This window comes from Onychostoma macrolepis, chromosome 02 (genome assembly GCF_012432095.1).
Source record: "Onychostoma macrolepis isolate SWU-2019 chromosome 02, ASM1243209v1, whole genome shotgun sequence".
NCBI lineage: Eukaryota > Metazoa > Chordata > Actinopteri > Cypriniformes > Cyprinidae > Onychostoma > Onychostoma macrolepis.
This window is the reverse complement of record NC_081156.1, coordinates 6,259,042-6,284,054: the sequence shown is the minus strand read 5'-3', so window position 1 is coordinate 6,284,054 and position 25,013 is coordinate 6,259,042. Positions and strand designations below refer to the sequence as shown.

The 25,013-nt window shown below is 37.1% G+C and overlaps 1 protein-coding gene across 1 annotated transcript in view; it reads left to right on the top strand.

Moving 5' to 3' along the window:
- arhgap21b (Rho GTPase activating protein 21b) overlaps positions 1-25,013 on the top strand; it is a 77,113-nt gene that overhangs the window by 28,993 nt on the left and 23,107 nt on the right. The window contains exons 3-7 of the mRNA XM_058798983.1: positions 3,507-3,680; positions 3,807-3,828; positions 16,703-16,795; positions 16,892-16,970; positions 17,052-17,106. Coding sequence (XP_058654966.1) covers positions 3,507-3,680; positions 3,807-3,828; positions 16,703-16,795; positions 16,892-16,970; positions 17,052-17,106 — 423 coding nt within the window. The remainder of the gene's footprint in view (positions 1-3,506; positions 3,681-3,806; positions 3,829-16,702; positions 16,796-16,891; positions 16,971-17,051; positions 17,107-25,013) is intronic.

Here is a 25,013-nt window from a genome sequence, read left to right as displayed (position 1 = left end):
AGGATGATGGTGATGTCATAGCAGATCTGATTCATCTTTGTGGTGATCCTGCTTTAGTTTGTTGACTAGGCTGTTTAAAATGTTTACCTATACGTCTACACAATCTATACAGAATTGATTTGACTGTCATATTCAATTTCTCGAATTTGTACTTCTACCTCATGCGCAGCAAGTTATGCTGTTTCTCCGGGGTGTGGTTTGTCCATTGCTTCTGCTTGTGAAAGCCAGCAAATCTCTTGTTCAGTGCTTTCTTGCTCCCAGAAGTGATTCACTGGTGTGAATGTCAGTGGCAACATAGCACGATCTGGACTGGTCTGAGCAGGCTAAAACTGCTAGTAATGCATAGACCCAGGTGGACCCAGGTTTTTTTGCACTGATTTTTCAGGTTAAATGGCTTTGAAATGACTCCAGTGATGCATTTTGACTGTCTTGTGTGAAATGTTAATATTTGTATTAACACAACTTGAGCCTTGTTAAAGTTAATCAAATAAATACATTTTCGTTTTCAGAAAAAACGGTTTCCACAAAAAAAAGAGGAGATCATCATTAATGCCAGCAAAGCATGGTGGTGTTAGGGGTGTGCCATATCATACCGTCCACGATAATACCGCTATAAATTTTTACATGATTAAAAAGTGTCATATCGTGATATCAATGATATAGCGACACGATGACGCATTTACTAGGGAGGCATGGATTGTTCTGCAGCCGAAATTATTCGGCCGAAAATAAACAAAAAGACAGAATAAATTGTACCGAGCGATGACGTGACACGATTAAATAGAGGCGCGCACTAATGTAGCAAACATGACGGCAGTGTCGAAGCATTTAAAACTGTCAGAGAAAGACGTTAAAATCATTACAAGCACCGACAGCGAGAGACCGTTTAGTACTGCATTGCATGTCTGCGATGAGAAGAGGAAGAGGTGGTTGTTGCTCGTTACTGTATGATTAAAATCGCAAAATGGCCTTTAACAATTAAATACACTGTAGAATGTAATTTTTTCTAATACACGCATGAATTGCATGTGTTCAAACAGCGCTGCAGGAGCTCACGACGCTGTCTCGTTAGCCAGGGTTCAAAGTACAAACCGCGAGGGAAATCTGTGCTGAAACTGTGTTGCTCAGTAACACTTATGAATTTTTACAAGGCATGTGACAATGTGATACGTGCATCTTCCCAAATTAGTAATGAGAATAATTTATAAATCTGCTGCTGTCAACAAAAAACAGCGCTGAGGACTTCCTTCGGGTTTCCGTCAAAATAAAAGCTCCATCAACTGTCATAAATGTTAGTATTGTAATTTTACTGTTGTTCTGTTTAATACAATTTAAAAGCAATAATAAACAATAATAATGGTGATAATAATTACAACAGCTCTATTAATACATTTATTATAACGTTCACACAGTGCTCAAATTGGGATCTGTAATATTTTCTAATGTTTTAAAATAATTCCCTTCTGCTCAGCAAGGCTGCATTTATTTGCATGAAGGGGGTCTCAAAAATGGCCACAAAATATTATTTTACTAACTTATTAATTTTAAGTGAAATTGTGCCTTGTTGGTATAATGTCTGCTAGAATGTTAAAAAAAAAAAAAAAAATCAGTGTTTAAGTATTTTTAAATTGTTTTGTGTTAGTGTACAATGATTAAAAATAATAATTATTCCATGTAGTGTCCATTTTTTTCATTTAACATTTAATATTGGAAGCATCCAAGTTATTTGACACATTTGAATATTTAACCCTTAAAGACCTAGAACATTTTTGGGGCACCTGACACGCCTGTACTTTTCTTTGTTTTTTCAGACCTATTCTAGCAGTCACCATTAAGTGCCATATATCATTATAAACAAGACAACTTAAAGTTTCAGTCTAGCTAATTTAAAGTCCCAATTTTCCCTTTGTTTTCTCTAAGAATTAACGAATTTCCAGAATTTTAAGAAAAATGCAAGCAATAATTGGGTGTTTTTTTTTTTTTTTTTACTGTGTACTCAAACAGAAACTCCTGAAGTTTTTTTTGTTTTTTTTTCTTTGAAAAGTTGTATCTGTGTGTTTTACACAGATAAAGCAAGTTATATCCATTTATTACAATACTGTTATAGGTGTTATAGGCTGTTATAGGCTTTATTAACTATAAGTATTATTTACATAATAAAACTGGCTGGCTGCACTCTGCGTCAGAATTGATTTTACCGGGACATCACCTTGCTATGCGAATACCTAAATTCCAGTGCTTTATCCCATATGTACCGCTTTTTTCATCCTTGCTTTTGGTTTATTTTATGCCAAAGTGCTCTGTCCTGTGTTTTTCTGGGCTTTTTCAGAGAGTGCTCTCATGCAAATGTGTTATTTTGTGTTTGTTTTCATGCACGCATGACAGACTTTACTTTCACTTTGCATTTGCTCAAATTTCCATAGAAACACTCTAAACAATGGTTCAAAAGACCAAAACCTATGTTTATTGGTTGGATATGTGACATTTTGAACCAATCTGGGCACAGGGGTGGGACTTAGCGTCAACAATCGTTCCTGTTTGGCTCAGAGGGACAAAATGCATTGGTTTCTTCTGACCAATCAATGTTGTCAAAATGTGATGACATAATCACGTACGCTACGGAGTCTCTGAATATCCATCTGAGACACCAGAGAAACTCTGCTTTCTGACACTTTTTAAAGTATTCAGATAGGATTAGCCGTTTTTGAGGGTTAAAAAAAGTAACGCAATAGTTACTTTCCCTGGTAATTGTTTACTTTTATAATGATGTAACGCAATTACTATTTGTGAGAAGTAACTATAACTAATTACTTTTCTTTTTTTTTTTTTTTAAAGTAACTTGCCCAACTGGTCACTACTATTGCACTATAATGCTGCTTCTGCTACCTCGTGACAATAGATTTACACTTCGAATTAGGTAGTCTGTCATCAATGACAGTAGTTCATTGGAAAAGGATGGAAAATGCCCTTCACTGTGTTTGCACTAATAAATGCTGCTGTCTGCCAGCTGCAATCACCAATAAAACATTCCATATTTTTTGTATATCGTCATAAATATCGTTATCGCAAATATTCTTGAAATATCGTGATATAATTTTGAGGCTATATCGCCCACCCCTAGTGGCTGTAGTTTTTCAGCTAAATGAAAACTTTAATTTTGGTTTTCAGAAAATTTCATTGCGGTGCATCACTGAAATTTATGGATTTTATTATTTTCTGTGTCATGCAAGGTCCTATCTCCTTAGGACCCCAAATCGGTTTTATTTTTATAGAACTCTTCATTACTACTCCATCCTGTATTTTATTAAGAACCCTTCAAAGTTGCTTTGAATGTATACATGTAGTAATGAATGTCTTTTTAATTGTCTCTCACATATGATAAAATACATAAGATAAAATGAATCGCTTCTCATGTAATTGTTTTAGTCTGCTGAAATCTGTATTTGTTGATCTGTTGTATTCGGTGGCCCTTCTTTTTCCTCATGATTTCATCTGTTCGTCTGTAGGATGTGGTGGATCAGGATGATTCTTCAGGAGTGCTCTTTCAGCTGGAGGATGAGCCATTTTCCTGGCCAGGGCCTAAGACTCTTCGTCTGCGCCGCACTTCACAAGGCTTCGGCTTCACTCTGCGTCACTTCATTGTGTACCCACCGGAGTCTGCGGTGAACTCCAGTTTTAAGGTAGTGTGCGTCATTCATCACTGTTTAAAAGCATATTTTTTCAATCACTAATATATTTTTCATTCTGTACGTTTTGTGTATTTTGTAACGTACAAATAAATTTTTTTGTTTTTGTTTTTTTTAAAGGATGAAGACCATGGTCACAGGGGTAAGTTATCACTTTTAGTAACAAAACTAACTTAAACTGTAGTTGTTTTCCAAATGGCATACTATACACTATGCATGCATACTACACACTATGCACTCTGCCGTCTTGTGTATTTTGCAAGGTTATTTTGTAACCCAGTATTGGAGTCTGATATCCCCCCCTCCATCTGCTACATAAGCAAAGCTGTGACAATTAAGTGCATGAAGTGTCCACAGAAGTACATGAAGTGCATGAAATGCAGTTGATGTGCTGAATTAAAATTCACTTTTTGTCATTAGGTGGCATTTATGGAACTGCATAAATATAGCATTTCCTAGGTTGCCCTGTAAACACTAATAGACATTAAATGGAGGTAGATGGAAAGAAAATGCCATCACAACTTCTGAAGACGGTCCGTTCCCTTCAGAGATGCATTCATATAAACGCCCAATTCAATATTTAGTATTTTCATCCAGTATTTTGCGCATTGCTAACAGTGAGTTTGATCTGCCGGGTACAGTATTTTTTTCTCAGCTTGTCCCATCTCTTGTCCCATCCCATCACTGTTAATGTCCTGTTTACAGACTTTGTAGTATTTCCACACAAATTACATTTTGGGAAATGATTGCAAGAAATTGGCCAAAATAAAACCAAAACTGCGGTTCTGATTGATGACTGGTTGGCCGGTGCATCTCGGTACCCTAAAAGCTTGAATGAGTGCAATTGTTCCCTCAAGGATTGCCTTTTCTTCACCTTGCATTACATGATAGCTCTTGTGACACGGTTTAGCACAACCGCCCATTGCTGCCAGAAATAACTCGGCCAGATTCTTTCCCTTGCTCAACCTCTCCCCCTCTACTGTTTGAACTTTTGACCTTAGGTGTTTTTAAAAATTGCATCATTTTGTTGCAAAAGAGCTTGCCTGTAAAAACTGTTTTTGATCCATTTTTTTTTCTCTCCTTTAGTCTCCTGACATTAATTAGGGATATGCAGTTCTTTTCAAAATTAGCTAGACAGTGAGTTGTCTAAATGACTAGTTATCATATAGGACATTTTCTTGCATTATGAAAGCGCTGGAAAACAATATGCAAAATGCCAAGGAGTTGAGTGAACACAGGAGATTTGAGACACGTTTTTATTTTTTAAATATATTTTTAAAACTTTTAATTAAATGCGTCTGGCACTTTGGATGACTAAAACCTGCTCATGCATCTCTGCATTCATCTCCCTTAAAGCATCCTCGCTACAGCAATATCGACTTCCACAGCAATGCAGATCCCCAACATTGTGCCACATTGTCTGTTTGACTTCATTACAGTGCAGATAAACTGTGACCTACATAGTTTTGTTTGTTTTAAATTATAGCGAGGTTGTAATGCCCACAGCATTTCAACAAATCACACAGAATGGAACTTTCAAAGACAAACCGCATTCTTTATAAAGAATGAAGAATATGAGGAGGAAAGCACATCTGTTTGGAACTTTTTGTTTTATTGATAGTGGAAGAATGTAGAGATGGGCCCAGGTGCAGGACATAATAGTTAAGGAATGATTGTCTCCCAAAAGATCCCTGCTGTATTCCATTGCTGGGTCCTCAAACCATGCCCCACTTTCCTCAGAGGAGATTCATACTGAGCTTTAGGTCTATAAATGCTTTGTCATTATCTTTGGCCTGTTGTGGTGCACAAACCTCGTTAAATGCTCTTCTGCATGTTCGAGTCGGTGCGTCATACAAGTATCTGACCTACATATTTCAGGGTTTCTTTAACGTAGGCTAATCTGGCATAGTGCTAAAGTGTAGAGCTATGCACAAGAGAAGTATCCCGTAATATCACACCCCTTCTCGCGCCTATAGCATAAACTGTATCCAATACATCAATGTATTTTTTGTAGCTGCCAGGGGTTAAGGATTTGAACCCACTTGCATGCTTTTACTTCGGTCATTGAAAAGCGTGGAATTGAGACAGGAACTGCTACTGTTGTTCATTATGTTCTGGGGCTGGGTATCGATTCAGATGTCCCGATTCGATTCGCAAGCTTTCGATTCTCTTTTTCTTTTCTTTTTTTTTCTTTTTTTTACACATTCATTGAATATAGTTTTAATACAAAAGCTATTTATATTTTTAAAAAATAAACCGTAAACATCAGTTTATAAATGATGAATTAAAAAGAAATTAAGAACCACAGGCCTGTATTTTAAACCTATTCTTTTTTTGTATGAGGTCCTTTCTTAAATAATAATAGGGCCCTATAAAATGTTTTTAATTGTTCTGGTAATCAGATGAAGGCATAAAACATTATTTTAATTTATCCTAATCAAATGAAAATTAAACCCTTTTATTTTTTGCCAAACAAAGTGCTGCACAACAGAGGTTTACTGTTAAAATTAAAAAGAAAACAAATGGGATTATTCCTTTAAAAATAAAGATTTATTAATATTTATTAGTAGTAGCATTGAGTCTTAAGACTGCTCTTAATGTTAAACTAAACTTTTATTTTGACAGGTTGCCGTGAGGAACTTGCAGCAGCTGTGTATCATGTGATATGACGGTAGTTTTCTCAAATTAAACTGTAAAATGCTAATGAAATGACTCTCAGAGCAGCAGTGTGTTAATATCATCATATAGTAAGACGGCAGAAGATGAAAATACCGCGAGCGTTGTCCGCGTTTGAGTATGCGTGTAGTAAACAGTGCGTTGCGCCATCCGCCATTCATTCATTCATTCATTGCGGAAATCATGGCGCCTTATGCGTGATATCAAATGCTTCCACAGATTTATAGTATCACTATAGCGTTTCACCTGAGCATTACGAATCACGCGTATGGCTTTGTTCTTGGTTCTCATCAACAGTATCTCCGCCATAATAAGCACTGAATGAATGAATGACAGGCTTTCTGTTTTAACATCGCGCATCGGTAAATAAGGGTGACATCTAGTGGAGAAGACTAATGATAAGAATCACATTAATCAGATCATGTTTTAAATATTTGCTGAAATAAATACCGGAAAAGATCGATTCGCGGCTTTTGAGAATCGATATCGAATCGATATCATAAAAAAAAAAAAACGATTAATCGAAAAATCGATTTTTTTGACCAGCCCTATTATGTTCTGTGCAGCACAACTGAAATATAATGAGAATGAGCTTTATTGCCAGGTATTTTGACACACACAAGGAATTTGTTATAGTGACAGAAACTCCACAGTGCAACAGAATGACAGCGACAGGACACAGATAATAAAAAGAATAATATACAAAATAGACAATGTACAAAATAGCAAAAACAGAATATATAATATAGACAATTATGTATGTACAGGTATATGTGCAAATTTGAAATGTAAATAAGTATGTGTTAAATAAATAATGTATAATAGTGTTGTGTGTTCCACGTTTATTGTCAAGTGTTCATGAGATGGATTGCCTGAGGGAAGAAACTGTTCCTGTGCTGGTCGTTCTGGTGCTCAGAGCTCTGTAGCGTCGACCAGACGGCAACAGTTCAAAGAGGGAGTGTGCTGGATGTGAGGGGTCCAGAGTGATTTTACCAGCCCTTTTGCTCACTCTAGATGAGTACAGTTCTTGGAGAGTAGGTAGGGTTGTACCAATGATTCGCTCAGCAGTCCAAAAAAAAAAAAAAAAAAGAGGCATTATTACAACTTTTTTTTCAACATAATCTAGAGCAAGCACATAGCACTGTGAAACTTAATTTACCTTACCTAGAAGAGTCCAAATAGCTCACGAGTCTTACATAACGTCACTAAAAGTGTCTCTGGTTTGTATGCAAAACATAGTAAGGCAAAACAGCTTACACCAGGGTATGTAATAGTAAAATATTCAATTTGCATGCTGTGCGAGAGCTAGAAATGTTCAAGTTTCAGGCCTGTTTTACCTGTCTGAAAATGTGGTTACAGGTTTGTAGTTGTGCATTTCTGTGCTGGTTTTAGTTGGTTTTTATTTGCATGCAGAATCGTTTGTCTGAATTTTCCCATGTTGCCATCCATCTGCTTTGGACAGTATAAGAATGAGTCATTGTTTCATGTTCTCAGCAAAAGAAAGAAACTTGAACTCCAGTGCACATATTGCATAACTGACATGCATCTATGTCAAATTTAACTTCTCATGTGGTTGTGCAAAGCAATCATTGGGATTAGTTTTGGGTGTTTTTTTTCTCTTGCTTTCATTTGCTATCATTGGTGCATTACTGTGTTTTTTTTTTTTTTTTTTTTTTTCTGATACCTGTACACATTTTTTGGTTAGTGTGATGTTATGAGTATGAATATGAATTGTGCCAAATGCAAAAAACGTGGCAGTACTGGGTACGTTTGTTCACATTCCTGAGGTAAATGTGTTTTTATATTTGACTACTGCAGTATATGACAGTGAACACAAGAGGGCGCATTCAATCTTTACAAAAGTTTCACATTGCTGGAGAAGCAGGGCAGCAGTCTGCACAGGCCAGACCTCAAGCAAAAAGAAAGAGAAATACAATCATGACCTGTTGCACACCCAGTCCTGTCTGGTGACTGCTGGAGCCATTACAGTTTCACGAGGAAGATGCCATCACTTGGTATGGGACATTATGCAGTGACAGAAATGTTCTTGATCTCCTCAGTGTTGCCCTTTTCCAAATATTGGAGCAGTGTTTAGAATAAAGAGCTTCTTGTCTCTAAAGGCTGATTTACACATGCACCTGCAGCTCAACTACACTCTTTTAATTGATCTCAGATCTCCAGTTTTCCATTCTTAAATTCCAGAAAAGACTGGAAGGGGTTATGCCAAGTGGGTTTGTCTGTGTTGGTGCCATGATGAATTCTGGGCATATCTGAGTGGTTCTAAGACTTTGTTCAAACAGGTAGCAAAATCTGTTTTTGTTTGATTAATTGGTAGTCTACAGTGTGGGTCGGTGGGGTATTTTCTTTAATGTTTTTGAAAGAAATCTCCATTGCTCACTAAGGCTGCTTTTATTTGATGAAATATAACATTTAAAACAATTGTTTTCCATTTTAAATATATTTTAAAATTAAATTAGTTCCTGTGATGCAAAGCTGAATTTTGCTATGCACAAGAGAAGTATCCCGTAATATCACACCCCTTCTCGCGCCTATAGCATAAACTGTATCCAATACATCAATGTATTTTTTGTAGCTGCCAGGGGTTAAGGATTTGAACCCACTGCATGCTTTTACTTCGGTCATTGAAAAGCGTGGAATTGAGACAGGAACTGCTACTGTTGTTCATTATGTTCTGGGGCTGGGTATCGATTCAGATGTCCCGATTCGATTCGCAAGCTTTCGATTCGATTCTCTTTTTCTTTTTTTCTTCTTTTTTTTACACATTCATTGAATATAGTTTTAATACAAAAGCTATTTATATTTTAAAAAAATAAACAGTAAACATCAGTTTATAAATGATGAATTAATAAAAAGAACCACAGGCCTGTATTTTAAACCTATTATTTTTTTGTATGAGGTCCTTTCTTAAATAATAATAGGGCCCTATAAAATGTTTTTAATTGTTCTGGTAATCAGATGAAGGCATAAAACATTAATTTAATTTATCCTAATCAAATGAAAATTAAACCCTTTTATTTTTTGGCAAACAAAGTGCTGCACAACAGAGGTTTACTGTTAAAATTAAAAAGAAAACAAATGGGACTCAGTCATCAGCATCACATGATCCTTCAGGAATCATTTTAATATGCTGATTTGCTGTTCAAGAAACATTTATCAATTTTAAAAACAGTTGTGCTGCTTAATATTTAATATTATACGGTTACACTTTATTTTAAAGTGTCCTTGTTAGTGTAATTCTACATTTTAAAGGGGTCATATGATGTTGCTAAAAAGAACATTATTTTGTGTATTTGGTGAAATGCAATGTTTACATGGTTCAAGGTTCAAAAAACACATTATTTTCCACATACTGTACATTATTGTTGCTCCACCTTTTTGAAAGTCGCCAATTTTTACAAAGGTCATCATACTGAGAAGCGAGTTGTGCTCTGATTGGCCAGCTATCCAGTGCATTGTAATTGGTCGAATACCTCAAGTGTGGAAATGTTACGCCCCCTTACTGTATTGTGATGCCAAAATGTGCTTACAGGCTGCGAGTCAAAAGCACCAGACTGTAGGGTTGTCACGATACCATAAAAATGTCTTACGATACTATACCAGCTGAAGTATCACGATACCAAGTAGTATCACGATACCATGCAGTATTGTGGTAATTTAAAATTAAATTCTACAAAATGAATCAATTTTAGATGTAAATGAAAACAGACAAAATTTTTCTCTGAATACTTCATTAATGTGAATGAATGACTGGCTGTTGTTATCCATGAAATGATGTAAACAAAACTCACCTTAGCACTGCACAGAAGCTGCATGAAGTGACATTTAGATGTGGTATTTATACATTTAGACTCTATTTATAATTGCATAAATAATGTTATGAGCTTAATGTTTTAAATTCTAAATATAGAGATATGTTGGAAAATAATGTAATATGCCTTTTAGACGGGAAACTTAAAACCGCCAGCGGTGGCAGCAAGTGTTCATGATTGAATCACTGAGTCATTCAAACGATTCTTTCAAAACAGCTGAATCCTTCAGGAGCGAATCAAATGACTGTTTTATGAATGGCTTAATGAATCAGTGATTCGCTCAAGCCAACGCGGATTTGGATTTGAAGTTTCGAACACAGAAACTAAACAAAAACAGCACTCTTGTTTGTGTCGTATTGCTGAACTGTTGGGAGCATTTTTGCTCGTATATCTTGGAATTAGCAGCATGTATATTTAAACATTCATTTATAATGATTGATAAGAACCAAGTGCAAAGCCGCTATGTTGATGAATGGAATTGCATTCGTGATCGAAAAGATGCTTCAAGAAATGAATTATTACACCTGTTCTACAAGTGGTCCAATGAATAAAACCGCGAGAATACTTTGATATTATGATGTTGAATAAGTGATGCTTGAGCTCCTATTTTTTAAAATAAAATGAGACGCTCTGAATCAGACCCTTTCTTCTGATAAACTGCAGCATGAACAACGATTGTGCAAGTACTTCTCATTGCAAACTGAACTGAAGCTTCAGGAAACACTCAATTCCATATAAAGCGTATAGTCACAGCCTGTACTACACAGAGCACAGCAGAAATATATTTGGCTATCAACTTGAAATGTTTCTGCTGGCATGCATGTTCAAATGAACGTTTTAAACAGTGTTCCTGCAGGGCATACAACATATCTTACGGAACTACTGTATGGCTGATACTACCGTTTAAAAAATGCAATGGCCCCACAGGTATTTTTAAGCTTTAGTATCGCGATACTACCGTAGTACTGGTATATCGTGCAACCCTACCTTGGACTATCCTTGTCCTTTATAGTGTTCACATCACAGCCATTCATAGTGTTCACATTGTAGGCTACTCTCTCTCAGGTTCAGGAAACAGTCCTCCATAAAATGTGCTGCGCACACTCGAATATTTGGGTTGAACTGTTCTGGAACAGTGTTGTAAATATAACTTAACCACTGACTTCTAGTTGTGTACTCATTTTGAAGGCCAAACAAAGTACTTTTCTCTTTCACAACGAAACACACAGCGTCTCCACAACATGGCGGCGGTAACAACAATACTACAGCGAGAATAAAAGTTACGCCGCCTTTCATTGCGTAAACATTTGGGCGGTGTTATGCAAATCTTCCCACACAGTGACGTAGACATGTGGGGCGTGTTTGAATGAGCCATTTTAGGAGGGCGTGGACGAGTCTTAACTTTTATAAAGAATATCTCTTTGGGTTTGAGACTTTAATCTTTGCAACTTTACAGATCTTTTGTATGCACAAACAGCTTGTAACACTCCAAAGAGAAAGGCAAACATAAAATCGCATCATATGATCCCTTTAAATACTGAGTACTATTAATTAGCTTCTTGTATTTACTATACGGTTAGAGTGAGGATTAGGGTTTGGCTTATGGTTACTAATCTATTTATAGATTGATTGATTGATTGCTAGATATATTGACACACATCAAGAATTTTCCCTGAATAAACTCATAAATTGCTTATTGACTGTAAGTAGGTAGTTATTGTAGTAGTCATGTTTAGGAATGGGGTCATGCAGAATAAGGAATTAATGTGCTTTATAAGTTCTAATAAACAACCAATATGCTAGCAATGCATGCTAATAAGCAACTAGTTAATGGTGAATAGCGTTCCCTAATCTAAAGTGTTTGTAATGTCACGCTCATTGTGCTGTTGTGTGTGTAGCTGTCTATTTTATAGGGATGAGACAATACACTTACCTCCCGATTTGATACGATCACGATACTTGGGTGCCGATATGATATGTATTGCGAAAAAGTTATTTAAAATTTTTTTTTTTTAAGAATTTAAAATCAATATTGCTGTGTTGCGATCTTTGTTTTAACTCTAGACCAGGGGTTGGCAAGTAAGTTTGGCATCGGGCCAAAACAATTTTCACCACTAGATGGTGGGCCAGAACATAGTCAAAGGATAATTAAAAAAATTAATTGATGAAAAATGCAACTAGAATTGCCTGTGACTTTTGTAACTGGTAGTGAGATGTTACTCTGTGTTAAATCCTGTAAGAGGACAGTCATTTTGTCAGTTAAATTTTGTTTGCGATGAAAATAACAGTACGTTTTAGGTTTTTACCTACGGATCGATGCTTTTCTTACAGATTTCTGCTCATTCGATATCGGATACAGATGAAGTAGCACTGTAAGCTTACATTTGTTTGAATGCATTATTGAGAGCGCAATTGCGTGTGAATAAGTGTTGTAGTACTTGTTGAAATCATGCTTTCTGCTGAAAATATTCAGTATCTAGAAGGAACAAACTAATTCCTTGAACTATAACTTCCCGCTCATGCCAATGTCCCGCTCAGGAATTCTAGCTAAATATGCAGTTATATTACGGGCCATTGGCATGAATTTTGCTGGTGGTGGAGTGCTCTCGGAGCAAGTGAAAACCACGACGCTCCGACTTTTGAAAAATCTGCTCCTCACTCCAATCAAAATCACACTGCTCCCACTCCGCTTCGCTCACATACTCTGATTGTGAGTAGCCTAACTGTTGCTGTCATGACAGATCTATTTCAGAACCAGCCGTTATCAAAATAATCTGGCTGCGAGTGCGGGCCAGATATTATTGCTGGCGGGCCAGTTTTGGCCCGTGGGCCGCCTGTTGCCGACCACTGGTCTAGACCATGTGAAAAAGTTCAATGATACACATACATAGACTGTCACTAAAAAAAAAAAAAAAAAACCCACAAATCTTAGCAGTCGCTATTGCGATTCGATATTACAATTAATTAATTTTTTTTTTTTTTTTGTTTGCTTAAAGACTAGACAATGGAAAATAGCTGATTATATAGCATACAGCATACACATCGACAGTGTATATTTAAAGTACCTTGAACCATGAAACTTTAAAGTACCAAAACCCTGAACTTGCACATGAATATAATAGTCAAATGTTCAACAAAATGAGCAGAAAAAAAATACTTTCTGAAATAAAATAAAGTGCTATGTTACTTTGCATACTGTTTCAGTCATGTTTTCCCGGCAGTTGGGATTCAAAACGTGAAGGTGCAGAAAGAATTCTGGAAGAGGTTTGATCCTCTGCCTTGTCTAGGCATGGGCCGGTATGAGATTCTGACGGTATGATAACCTTAGATAAAAAATATAACTGTATCACGGTATTACGATTATAGCTCTAAAATGTGTTATTTTTAAATGTCTGGGTAAAAAACAACAACGTTTTTTCCACTGAACACAATATATTTTATTTTTAAGAAACATATAGAACATTTTGGAATGGTAAACATGTCAGGCTAAATAATTAATATAAATAATTGAATTCTTGTTAATTAAATTACGTGCAGTCACTTAAGTGAGCCTAAACCTGCAGCTCAACAATAATCAGAACATAAATAAATTATTTTCTGCAAAAAAATAAAATAAAAATCCTTCTAAATGAAAAAAAAAAATTGCAAATGCAGTCACTTAACCTAAACCTATAGCTCAATAATCAAAAACATAAATCAAAATTTCTGTAAAAAAAAAAAAAAAATGCAGTCATTAAACCTGCAGCTCAACAAGGTTTTTGGAGATATGCTCACTTTCTACACATTTATCTTTCAGTCCAAGTTATGAGCGGTGAGGTACAAAGATGTGTGCACATACACATAAGGAGAGAGCGCGATTGTGTCTCTCTCTCACACACACACACACACACACACACACACACACACACACGGTCTCTCTAGTCCGTATAACACTCAAACAGTGGCAAAGACACCTGAGCCAGCAGTTTGTTTCTTTTTTTAAATGACTTGATTTTGAACAGATGTAAACAATGGCAGGAGGCTTAAAATTATAGACGTGATACCAGCTAAATTTATTGTACCAAATCGCAGAAACGAAGTACTTTAGTCTGCTATTCCCCGCTCTGTGAAGTAATGTGAGGGAGGAAACTAGTTGACGTTAGCTAGTTAATTAGGTATGTTATCTGCCTCGGTAGCAAGCAAAATAGTATTTATTTCAGCACGGAAACAACCGGCGAATGGATTAGCCCGGATAATCGAAAATGGGCAAAAAGGCGGGACGTGGGTGAAGCTGAGCTGAAACCACGCCCCTATAGTGACAGCAGTGCTGCCGTGCAAAGACAAAACAACTTCGTTTTTGGTTGAAAATGAGTTATTGATCATTTTGGGACATTATGACCTTTATCATGTGTTTAAGTATCATGGAGAAAAGCCCCAGAGAAACCAAGGCAGAATACAGTATAACATCAGTAGCTCTTTGATTTTGTTTTTGAACGCTCAAATGAAGTTACGGTGCTCTGCATTTGTTTGCATTCGTTCGTCTGTACTGTGCCAACCTGGAGCTAGACGGTATTCTGACTTTGTTTTACTTTCCAATAAAGTCTGCCATTTTAAATTGGTGTAACTTGTGTAGGCCTACTTTTATACATCTGTCGGCAGTTCATTAGACAAACAAATTAGATAGATCACGATTTAACAAACTGCTCCATATAACAAAGCACTGTAAGCAATAACTTGGCAACAATAATTAATCGTAAATAATCTTTAAAGTGTTTTTTTTTTTTTTTTTTTTTTAATATAATGCAGATTATTCACTCCGTGTCAGTCTGGGGCTGCACACTTCTGTACGTGATCCTCAAATGCCGTGACAGTGTATCACACACAAAATCAATAACTGTTCGCAATTTAATCATTTTCCTTCCTTTTCTTGTAAGTCAACAAAATCCATTGCAATGAACGCCAACGGAGATGTTTAATTCATAATCATTCGGAGCATTAATCCCTGCTGGCCTTCACATCAATCCACAAGTCGTTCTTAAACTTTTTTAATTCAGTTCGATGTAAAAACAATAGGCTAAGTATGACTTGCATCCTTTAATGTTAGCGAACATTGCAAATAAATTGGTTGCAAAACGGTATCCACTCACGTTTAACTATTTGTCTGGTTATGGTCAGAAAAAAAAAGAATCACATTACTAGATGTTATAGCCTAGCCAATGATCACTAGATTTTATCCAGATGTTACTAAAATGATTCTGTAAATGGTGATCAGCACCCAATATAATGTCGATGTTACTGCCTTTTGCCTTGGTGTGACATCTCACTGCAGACAGTGCAAAAGCAGAGTACAATATCAATATATTGGTAAAAATCAAGTTTGAGATCATTTTCATTAAAACATCCAATTGCCAGATTCCCAGTGTCCTACCTATAATTTTTTTCTGTACAAATACAAATCTTTAAAGCCATTTTTCTAAGTTTCACACTCTGCAGCAGAGCGGCAATCCACCTGTCACTCAAGTGGCCACGCCCTTAATTATGCAGAACTTTAAGGGTTAATATAATTTAAACGGATGAGTTATAAAAAAATTCACCCCCCTCACAATTGTCATGAAGGGCAAAATTAGCTATATAGATCAAAATCATTTTTTGCACCAGGCTGTAAACATGTTTTTTTCTGCTGTAAAGTTGGGCATTTTAACATGGAGAGTCAATGGGATTGACTCCCTTTTGCAACCAGCCTCCAGCGGCCAGTCGATGAATTGCAGTTTTAGTCACTTCCGTGTTGGCTTCACGAGAGAGAGCGGGAGGTTGCCGCTTGATTTTAACACACGTTCAACATTGTGCTGACCTTATTAGTATAGCAACCAATGTGGATATACCTGATATTAGCTGTCTGAACAAACGGATTGGATGTGAAAAACAAATTGTAATTAGGATGGATCAATATCAAAACCAGAGTAGTCATTTAATGAGGTTGACTGGTCTGTTTAATATTTTTAGCAGCCTCAAAGAGGGATTTAGCATGCTGACAGTGGATTTCAAGACAATCGATGTCCGACTTAGGATGGTCTATGTATTATGCGGAATCTACAGGTTTATTTCCCTTTCAGTAGGCTAACAGAGAGATATTGAACAAAATAATGGACTGTTGTGGAGAGATCCTCATTCCTTTCAGTGTGAGTAGACATGGGCCAGTGCCTAAGCGTCTCATCGCTGTCATCCTCAGGGAATCTGTAGTGTTAGTTGTTCACTGTTAGATCTGTGATCTGTGTTCTGGCATATTATGTCAGGATGAAGCCAAGTATAGCACTCCCTCAGGGGCTGAGGGATGTCACATTGAATGCTGGGTCACTTCCAGATGAAGTCCCAGCATTTCCGCTCTATTAATGGGTTCAATGTTTCATTTGAAAAACTAGTGCGATTTTTAAATGTTTATTGTGGCTCAATCTTGTGACTGCTTGCTTCTTCTCGGAGCTGGTTTGTTGTGATCTGGGCCACTCGTGACTCTGCTGCTTTTGTTGTTGCCAGGGAGACCGCGGAACAGACTGGAGCCCATGGACACGATCTTTGTGAAGCAGGTCAAAGAGGGAGGGCCCGCTCACAGCGCCGGACTCTGCACTGGTAATTACACCATCATTACAAATGTACAGCACATCCTTTCCTTTTGCCTATCAACGCCTGATAATCTAAACCCTGATAATGGAACTTTGTAAACAGGGGACAGGATAGTGAAAGTGAACGGCGAGAGCATCATTGGGAAGACGTACTCGCAGGTCATAGGACTCATCCAGAACAGGTAAGAGTGTGATAAAGTTCATTTAGATGTGTCCTGATTAAAAGTCTGATTTTGGCCCTAAATATTTCTTTCCACTTCCAGTCATACGTTTCTGGAGTTGTGTGTTATGCCAAAAGATGAAGACATACTACAACTGGTAAGATTGTACTGTTTTTGCATTTTGTTCATTTGTTTTAAGGCAGGACCGGGCAAACTTTTTTTGTACTGATTTAAAATTTTTATAAATTTGACTGTGGTGTCCCCTAACCATGTGCCACACAGTAAAACAACTGTTGATTTAAAATCAACAAGTGCCGAAAACAGCGAAATCTCATTGGTCCAAAATCCACATAGGTACTTATTACCATATTTTTCAGAAAATGAACTGCATCTGACTGTCACACCGGGTCAGAATTGCACTGTTGAGAGAAAAATCATTGCATTGGTGAATAATTTACACTAGGGGTCGACCGATTATCGGCCTGGCCGATATCAAGCATTTTTATGATTATCGGTATCGGTCATTTTCAAAACCGATGTGCCGATAAAATTAATTTAATTTTGAAACGTGCTATTTGGCTCTGATGCAGCCTGTCAGAACTCACCACTCTAGTCTCCGCCCACCGCGCATCTGATTTGTTGGGAGTCACGAGTCAGACCAATCAATGTGGAAGACTAAGGCACTCTCACACTGAAAGCGCTTGCTACAGTTTCAGTGACCAGCATCAGTTGTCTCTCAAAGGCAGCAGCAGAGCAGACGTTGCTCAAGTTGCAATAAATCACAATCCACTACACTGAAGTTACAAAACACCTCAATATTATCTATTTATGGTTTCCGCGATGGGGAAAACGCAGACGGAATCGCGGAATCCAGTCATATAAAGGGAATTTACTGTATAATGCGGAGTCACGGAGTTCGTCAAAGTTTGGTTGAATTAATCAAAAGTAGGTCAGCACACTTAAATCGACTCGCGCTATGGACTAGTATCTGTAAATATTAAGCTGCAAAAAGACTTATTTAAATATGAATTCTGCATGTTCTGCGTGTCTCTGTATATGTGAATGGCACAGACGCGCGGTTTTGATTATACACACACACACACTGAAGTGCGCGACGCTCGCGGTGTTTTCAGCATCTGCCGTCTCACTAAATGAGGACATAAATACATGAACAACATCCCCAGAACTGCTCTGAGAGTTACTTCATGAGCATTTGACCGTTTCATTTGAGTAAAACGATCGTCATATCATATACATAGGCTATACAGAAACTTAAGAGGTCCTCATGGCAACCCGTCAAAATAAAAGTTCGGTTTATCTACTAATACTACTACTACAACAACAACAACTTTTGTTTAAAAGAATAATCACACAATACGCTATTTGTTCCATGTTTTAATTTTAATGGTAAACCCATTTGTTTGCCAAAAAATTTAGTTTTACACTCATTTGATTAAAGGATAACTGAAATTAATGTTTTATAGCGTCATTTGCACTGCACTGTAAATTAAAACTACTCGAAATTACTGTCACACAGGCCAAGATTAGGACAACATAAATTGTGACATTTCAATAGGCTATTGAACCAAGTGTGCCTATAACAGGCTATTAGTGTTATAGTTTAATTAAAATAGTTGCAGTCTTCACAATTTCTACAATGGATCTATGAAGACAATTAAATTATTTACACTTATTATATTATAATTATGAGAGGTTATGCTATTACACATACATTTCTAACATGTAAATTATTGAAGCCAAATACTTATATTTCCCCAAGCTGTTTAGCTATAGTACAGTATTCATAGGCTTAATCATGAAGCATGCAGTGGCCCCACTTTTAACTCTCTTTATATTACCCTTATTGTTGATGGATGCATGGAGGATGACAAGAGTAAGAAGTGCAATCAGCACCAGGGAAGGCAGTTTTTGTCAGAGCCCTTGTTATTCTTAATTTTGACATTAATTTTAATTTTTACATCAGACATAATATATCGGTTAAAAATATCGGTTATCGGTCCACTTGGTCCGTAATAATCGGTATCGGCATCGGCCCTGAAAAACACATATCGGTCGACCCCTAATTTACACCATACACTGTAACACTCGGCCCTATTGGCTGAGGCCACACAATTTAATACAAAGAATTGACTAAAATGTTTAGATGTTGGGTGATCAGATTAAAGACAGCAAGACGGCAGATATCCAACAACAGTGGTGTATTTACACAAAACAATGACAGAACTAAAACAACACGGCAGACATGGAGAATAGCTAGATTGTTAAAAGAGTCTTTGTTCATACCCTTAAAACAGTCCAACAACAATCCGTGAGTAATTGTTGTTTTGCAAGTGCAAAATAGTCCAGCTTGGTAAGCAAGTCCCCACGACTTCCTTCACAACACCGGCAATATACAAATAGCGACCTGCTTCCTGGGTGAGGTGTCAGGCCCCATCTTAGGCCACACTGCTCCTTTATATGGAGAGGCTACTTCCTGCTACCTGTCATGTGATCGCTCACATGACAGGAGAGTCTCAGTTCTTAAAGACAAACACACATTTTTAAAAGGAGTAAAATGGATAAGGTAACATGTAAAACCTATTAAAACTCTGATACAACAATATACTGTTATATACAGAGTGTTAAAACATGTCCCTTATGTGGCACTGTCACAACACTTAATATACAGTAATAATTTAAAATACCAGTAAACAAAACATTTATGAACATTATAAACACAATAGTTCCCTCACCCCACAGCAAATCTTTTAAATGTAATGGTATTTAGGAATGAGAAATATAAGAATAAAACAAACTAATTATAGTGGCATTTATCATAAACAGTGGCTTAATCAGATTTATGTAAAGTGAAACTGAAAATTCTGACATTTGGAAAACATTTTATACAAATAAACTTGGGCTCGAGTACCTCTCTCATTTGGCACAAATCAAAATGTGTGCATTTTTTTCATGTGCGTTTTTGACTTTAATTGCTTTATATAGACCTTATGTTGCTCCGCCCTTTTCAGCGCCGTGTTCTGTCTTTTGTATTTCCACAGCGTGAAGGTAAGGTTGTATGGATTTATGAATGAACAGCTTGTTTTAAAATCTTCCCGGCCTACTGGCATTTATGACATCCACCTCAAACATTACAATGCACATCATAACTTTCATTAATTCTACGATGAGTAAATTCACTTCGCCAGCTAATTACTTTTCTACAGCGATGCTATAGAGGTACCGTGAAAGCAGAAGTTCAAAGACAAAATTCTAAAGATGGCTGCACACTTGTTTCTCTGATGCATAAGATATGTAAGTTGCCTTGGAAGTCCCCGAGTGTTCAGATGATTAATAAAAACATGAATTATTCTGGAAAATACGCTACATATGAAATATTTTCTGATTGGCTTTAAGTGTCATGCTGCATATCATTTTCACATACAGTGTGGACAGACAAATTGCACATTGTTGCAAACTTGTTGCGTCTCGTTAGGAAACAGTGTTACTTAGTGCTTCTTCAAATAAAACTGGTCAGAAGCTTCTGAATACATCATTCTAATGAGATCTTTGTACGCACTGTTTTGAGTTTGCATTCGGCAACACTTGTTCTATTTGCACCCATGGAAATGAAGGTTCTGACCCATTTCAGAGGAAGGAGGCGGGTTCCTCATGCTCCTCTGAGTGCTGCTTTATCTGGGACTGCTAACCAGGACACTGCAGCCTGTCCTTCTCCAGCGAGCCTCAAACTGCTGCACCATCACAGCTGCCCTCAATTACACACAACTGTAGAGCAGTCATCACTTCATCTGCCCTGCATTCTTTATGACACTTTCCATTACAGACTGATTTTCCATGGTGTGTTGTGTTCCTGGGTCCTGTTGTTTTTATCTTGATATACACCAGATCGACTCTAGTGTTAATCAAGAACTTGTTTTGATATATTTTAGTCTCCCTATTAAGTTGCTGTGAACTTTTGAACATGCTGTACTTTGATAGAAAATGATAAACTTGTGTGCTGTGCGTTTAGTTGACGCTCTAATATAATGAAGCTTTAGAGTTTGTAGAGGTGAAGAGCAGGATGTTCTCTGAGTCAGGATGGAAGCTCTCTCTTCATGAAAGGCTGTTTGTGTTAAAGCAGCCGCTCAGCTGGGAGAGAGATGCCAGCTGGGGCCTGGCACATGAGCTCGCTCTCTCACAGAGCTCCGATACAGAACCGCTGTGCAGTATATACAAATGTATACAGGGCTCTACAGTAGGGCTGTGCAATTAATCGAAATACACTTTCGATTTCGATTTCTGCATCCAGCGATTATGAAAATACAATAATCGAGATACAAAAATTATTACTCACCATTCTGCTCTCTTTCCAGCAGTGCGCTTTTGCTCCTCCAAATTTCACGTGCAAATCGGAAAAATCATGTAACATGACTTTTGCAAAATGGGAGATGCTTGATTTATTTAAGTTGATTTAGATGTATTCATGGTTTTAAATGTGTGAAAAAGAACTTGTGCTGTTCCTGGGAGAATTTCTGTGGATGCGCTCAGAGACAGAACCGAACACGGACATAAAAGTTATCTTTTATCTCAAGGTGCACACATAAACGGTCAGATACACGCAAAATTGTGTCAAAATGCGGCACTTAGTGATTATTCATGTAAACCCTCGTCGGTTATGCAATAAATTAACTTAAAGAGTTGAGATTGAAAATATGTGTAACAGTAAATTGGAACCATGTGGGTCTTAAAGTGACAGCGGGCTGTATTACTGCTGCGACTGTGTGCTTAATATTAATCAGATAACAAAAGACAAATTCAAAAAACACACACTGCTCTTGACTGAAGGACATTTTGTAGCTTTAAGTAACAAATGAAGTTTAATTCTTACAGTGAAGACTGTTGTTTTATTTGAAATTAGATTCGTATATATCGATCGCTATCTTTAAATAAATCATTCATTTAAAGTTTTGGTCATATGGCCCACTCATAATCGTGATTACAATATTGACCAAAATAATCGTGATTATGATTTTTGTCATAATCGAGCAGCCTTACTCTAAAGTGTCACCTTTAAATGCAACTGAAAATTACTGTGTGGGACTGAAAAATATTTAGGCTGCAGTGTGAGTGGCCCAATCAAAGCTCATGAGTATTTATATATTAGAATTGGAATAAAAACTCAAGATGCGTATACACACCTTCATGCCTTCAGTCAAAAGTTGTGAAAAAATGTGAACTGTGAAAGTGATGGAATACATTTCAAAGACTGTATGCTGTTTTTGTGTGTTTGCAGGTGGTGTTGTTCTTTTCAGCTTGTCAAAATACTTTTTATTTATTTATTATCAGAAACGGGGTCAAAATTAAACGGAAAAATTATGCTCCTAAAATCCGAGATGGAGGCAAAGAATTCTCCTATACGAGTTCTTGTTTTTAATTTTTATGACACATGAATATAGTTAAGCATATCTCACGAGCATGAGTGCTGTGCTCCCCAAATATCAGCACAATTGGAAATGTGATATTGCATTTATGCAACAGCTTGATAAACAAGATTATAAAATGACTTAAAGGGATGGTTTACTGCGATTTTCACTTTTTCACTTTTTTTCATTTTAAATAGTGTGTAATGTTGCTGTTGGTGCATGAACAGTATCTGCAAAGTTGCTGCGCTGAAAGTTCAACGTAAGCGGAGATATCGTCTTTTGAAAATCAGGAAGTTTAATGCCTACAAAAACGACTCATATGGGACTACAATGAGATACTTCCCGGGTTGCATACGTAAAAAACCCATAAATTTGCATCAACCCCTCCCTCCGGAACATGCCAAAGAGGGGGCAAGGCCATGTTCTGCGGCTTTGTAGAAGAGGAAGAGTTATAGTGGAGAGTTGTAGCTATGCCGTCGAAACTGTTATTTTCACCCAGCTGTCAGGTCTTCTGTGTTCGGGCTTCCTACGGACGCTGTAGTTCGTCAACAATGGTTAAAATTTATGTTTGATTATGTTCCTGACAATTACAATCCTAATTTAGCTCTCTGTGTTGCGCATTTTACGGAAGACAGCTTCCAGAATCTACACGAGTTCAATGCCGGATTCACACAGAAACTATTACTAAAACATGGAGCAGTTCCAACTTTAAAACCAGAGGCAGCAGTTGTTGGGCCACAACCTGTAAGTAAGATTGAATAATTTTAAATGTATTTGCATGTATAATTTCAGACGTAATGTTTTAGTTTTATCAAGGACGTAAACAAATGCCAACGCTGGTTTTAGTAGCCAGTTAGTTAAATGCTATTTCGTGTGTCTATGACAAACGCGTACAAACATTTTGGACCCGAATTTGTAATTATGTACTAATTTTGTAAATGTATTTTCCATGTATACTTTGACGTAATTTTTCGATTTGATCAAGCCCGTAAACACAAGCCAACGCTGTTTGGTTATAGTAGCCAGTTAGTTCGATGCTATTTTGTGTGTATAAAACAAACGTGTACAAACTTCAAAAAATTATATGTTATCACAACAGCAAACTTCCATTCAGAAACGTTTGTAAGAGCCGTGCTTGCGGAAGTTCTGCTTGACTCTCTTCATTACCGCTTTCTGGGTCTGATTCTGGCTCAAACTGATACGGCAATATTGACACCATTATTTACATTTGACCGGAGCACATGCAACTGTCGCCCGTAAAGGTAATGGGCGTGAAGTTTCCGGACAATGTGCCGTACGCAGTTTACTTGCCTGTTTCTGAGGGAGTGGTTTCATAGAATCGGGAAGTCAACCGGTCGTTCAAATGACAGAGGAGAAAGCGGCTTACAATAAAGGTGAAATATATGAAAAATAAGGCGTTTTTTAACAAACGAAACACGAAGACATGTTATATTCCACCCCATAAGCACAATCAAGCGAAGAAAAAAAGCAGTAAACCACCCCTTTAAAGGGGTCATATGACGTTGCTAAAAAGAACATTATTTGGTGTAATGCAATGTGTTTGTGGTTTAAGGTTCAAAAAACACATTATTTTCCACATACTGTACATTATTGTTGCTCCTCTATGCTCCGCCTTTCTGAAACTATTTTACAAATCTCATCGTTCTGAGAAGCGAGGTGTGCTCTGATTGGCCAGCTATCCAGTTTGTTTTGATTGGCCGAATACCTCAAGTGTGAGAAATGTAACGCCCCTTACCGTATTGTGATGCCGTGTCCCGGCGCGACGAGACAAAAGCGATAAACCCCATTATAAACGAGGCATTTGTAGCATCTAGTGGGGACATAATTACTGATTATAATGGTTTATATTGTCTTTTTGACGCGTCGCATCGCGCCTTACAGGCTGTGAGTCAGAAGCACCAGACTGTCCTTGCAAAGTTGGAATTGCCCCACTTAATAGATAACAGCCTTTCTGCACAGCTGGCATTGTTACTCTCCCAGGTTCAGGAAATAGTCCTCCGTAAAATGCGCTGCACACTGTAATATTATTTGGGTTGAACTGTTCTGGAACTGTGTTGTAAATATAACTTAACCACAAAACTTGAAATCGCATCGTATGACCCCTTTTAAATTTAATGACCCATTCATAAAGAGTCACTTGCTTCATTCCTGAATGAATGAGCCTTTATGACAAAGACAGTGGCTTGCCGCCACCTACTGGCAGTGTTTAATCATTTTATATTTAAATTAATATATTTAAGTTATATTTTTAGTTAGGAGCACAAAGTTTTCTAAAAATGTAAGAGTAGAACCCTGATATATATATTTTAATATAATAATGACGTCAAAAGAGTTTCTTAAAGATTCTTGAAAGATTTTTGTTTTTTTACAAGTTTTTATAAATAAAACAATTTTAGATGAATGATCCCATTAAACATATTGAAACTTTTAACACCCCTATTTTTGTGGTTAAAATGCATTTTGTTCCGGCTGTGTTCAGTGGAATAGAATGGAAACATAGGACTCGTCCACGTTCCTTCGGATCACTGACTCTTGTTCTAACTATTTTGTGTGAATAATCACCCAACATCGTGTTTGTTTTATTTGAAGTCTGTTCAGTGCTTTCTAATTCTGTCCACAGTTT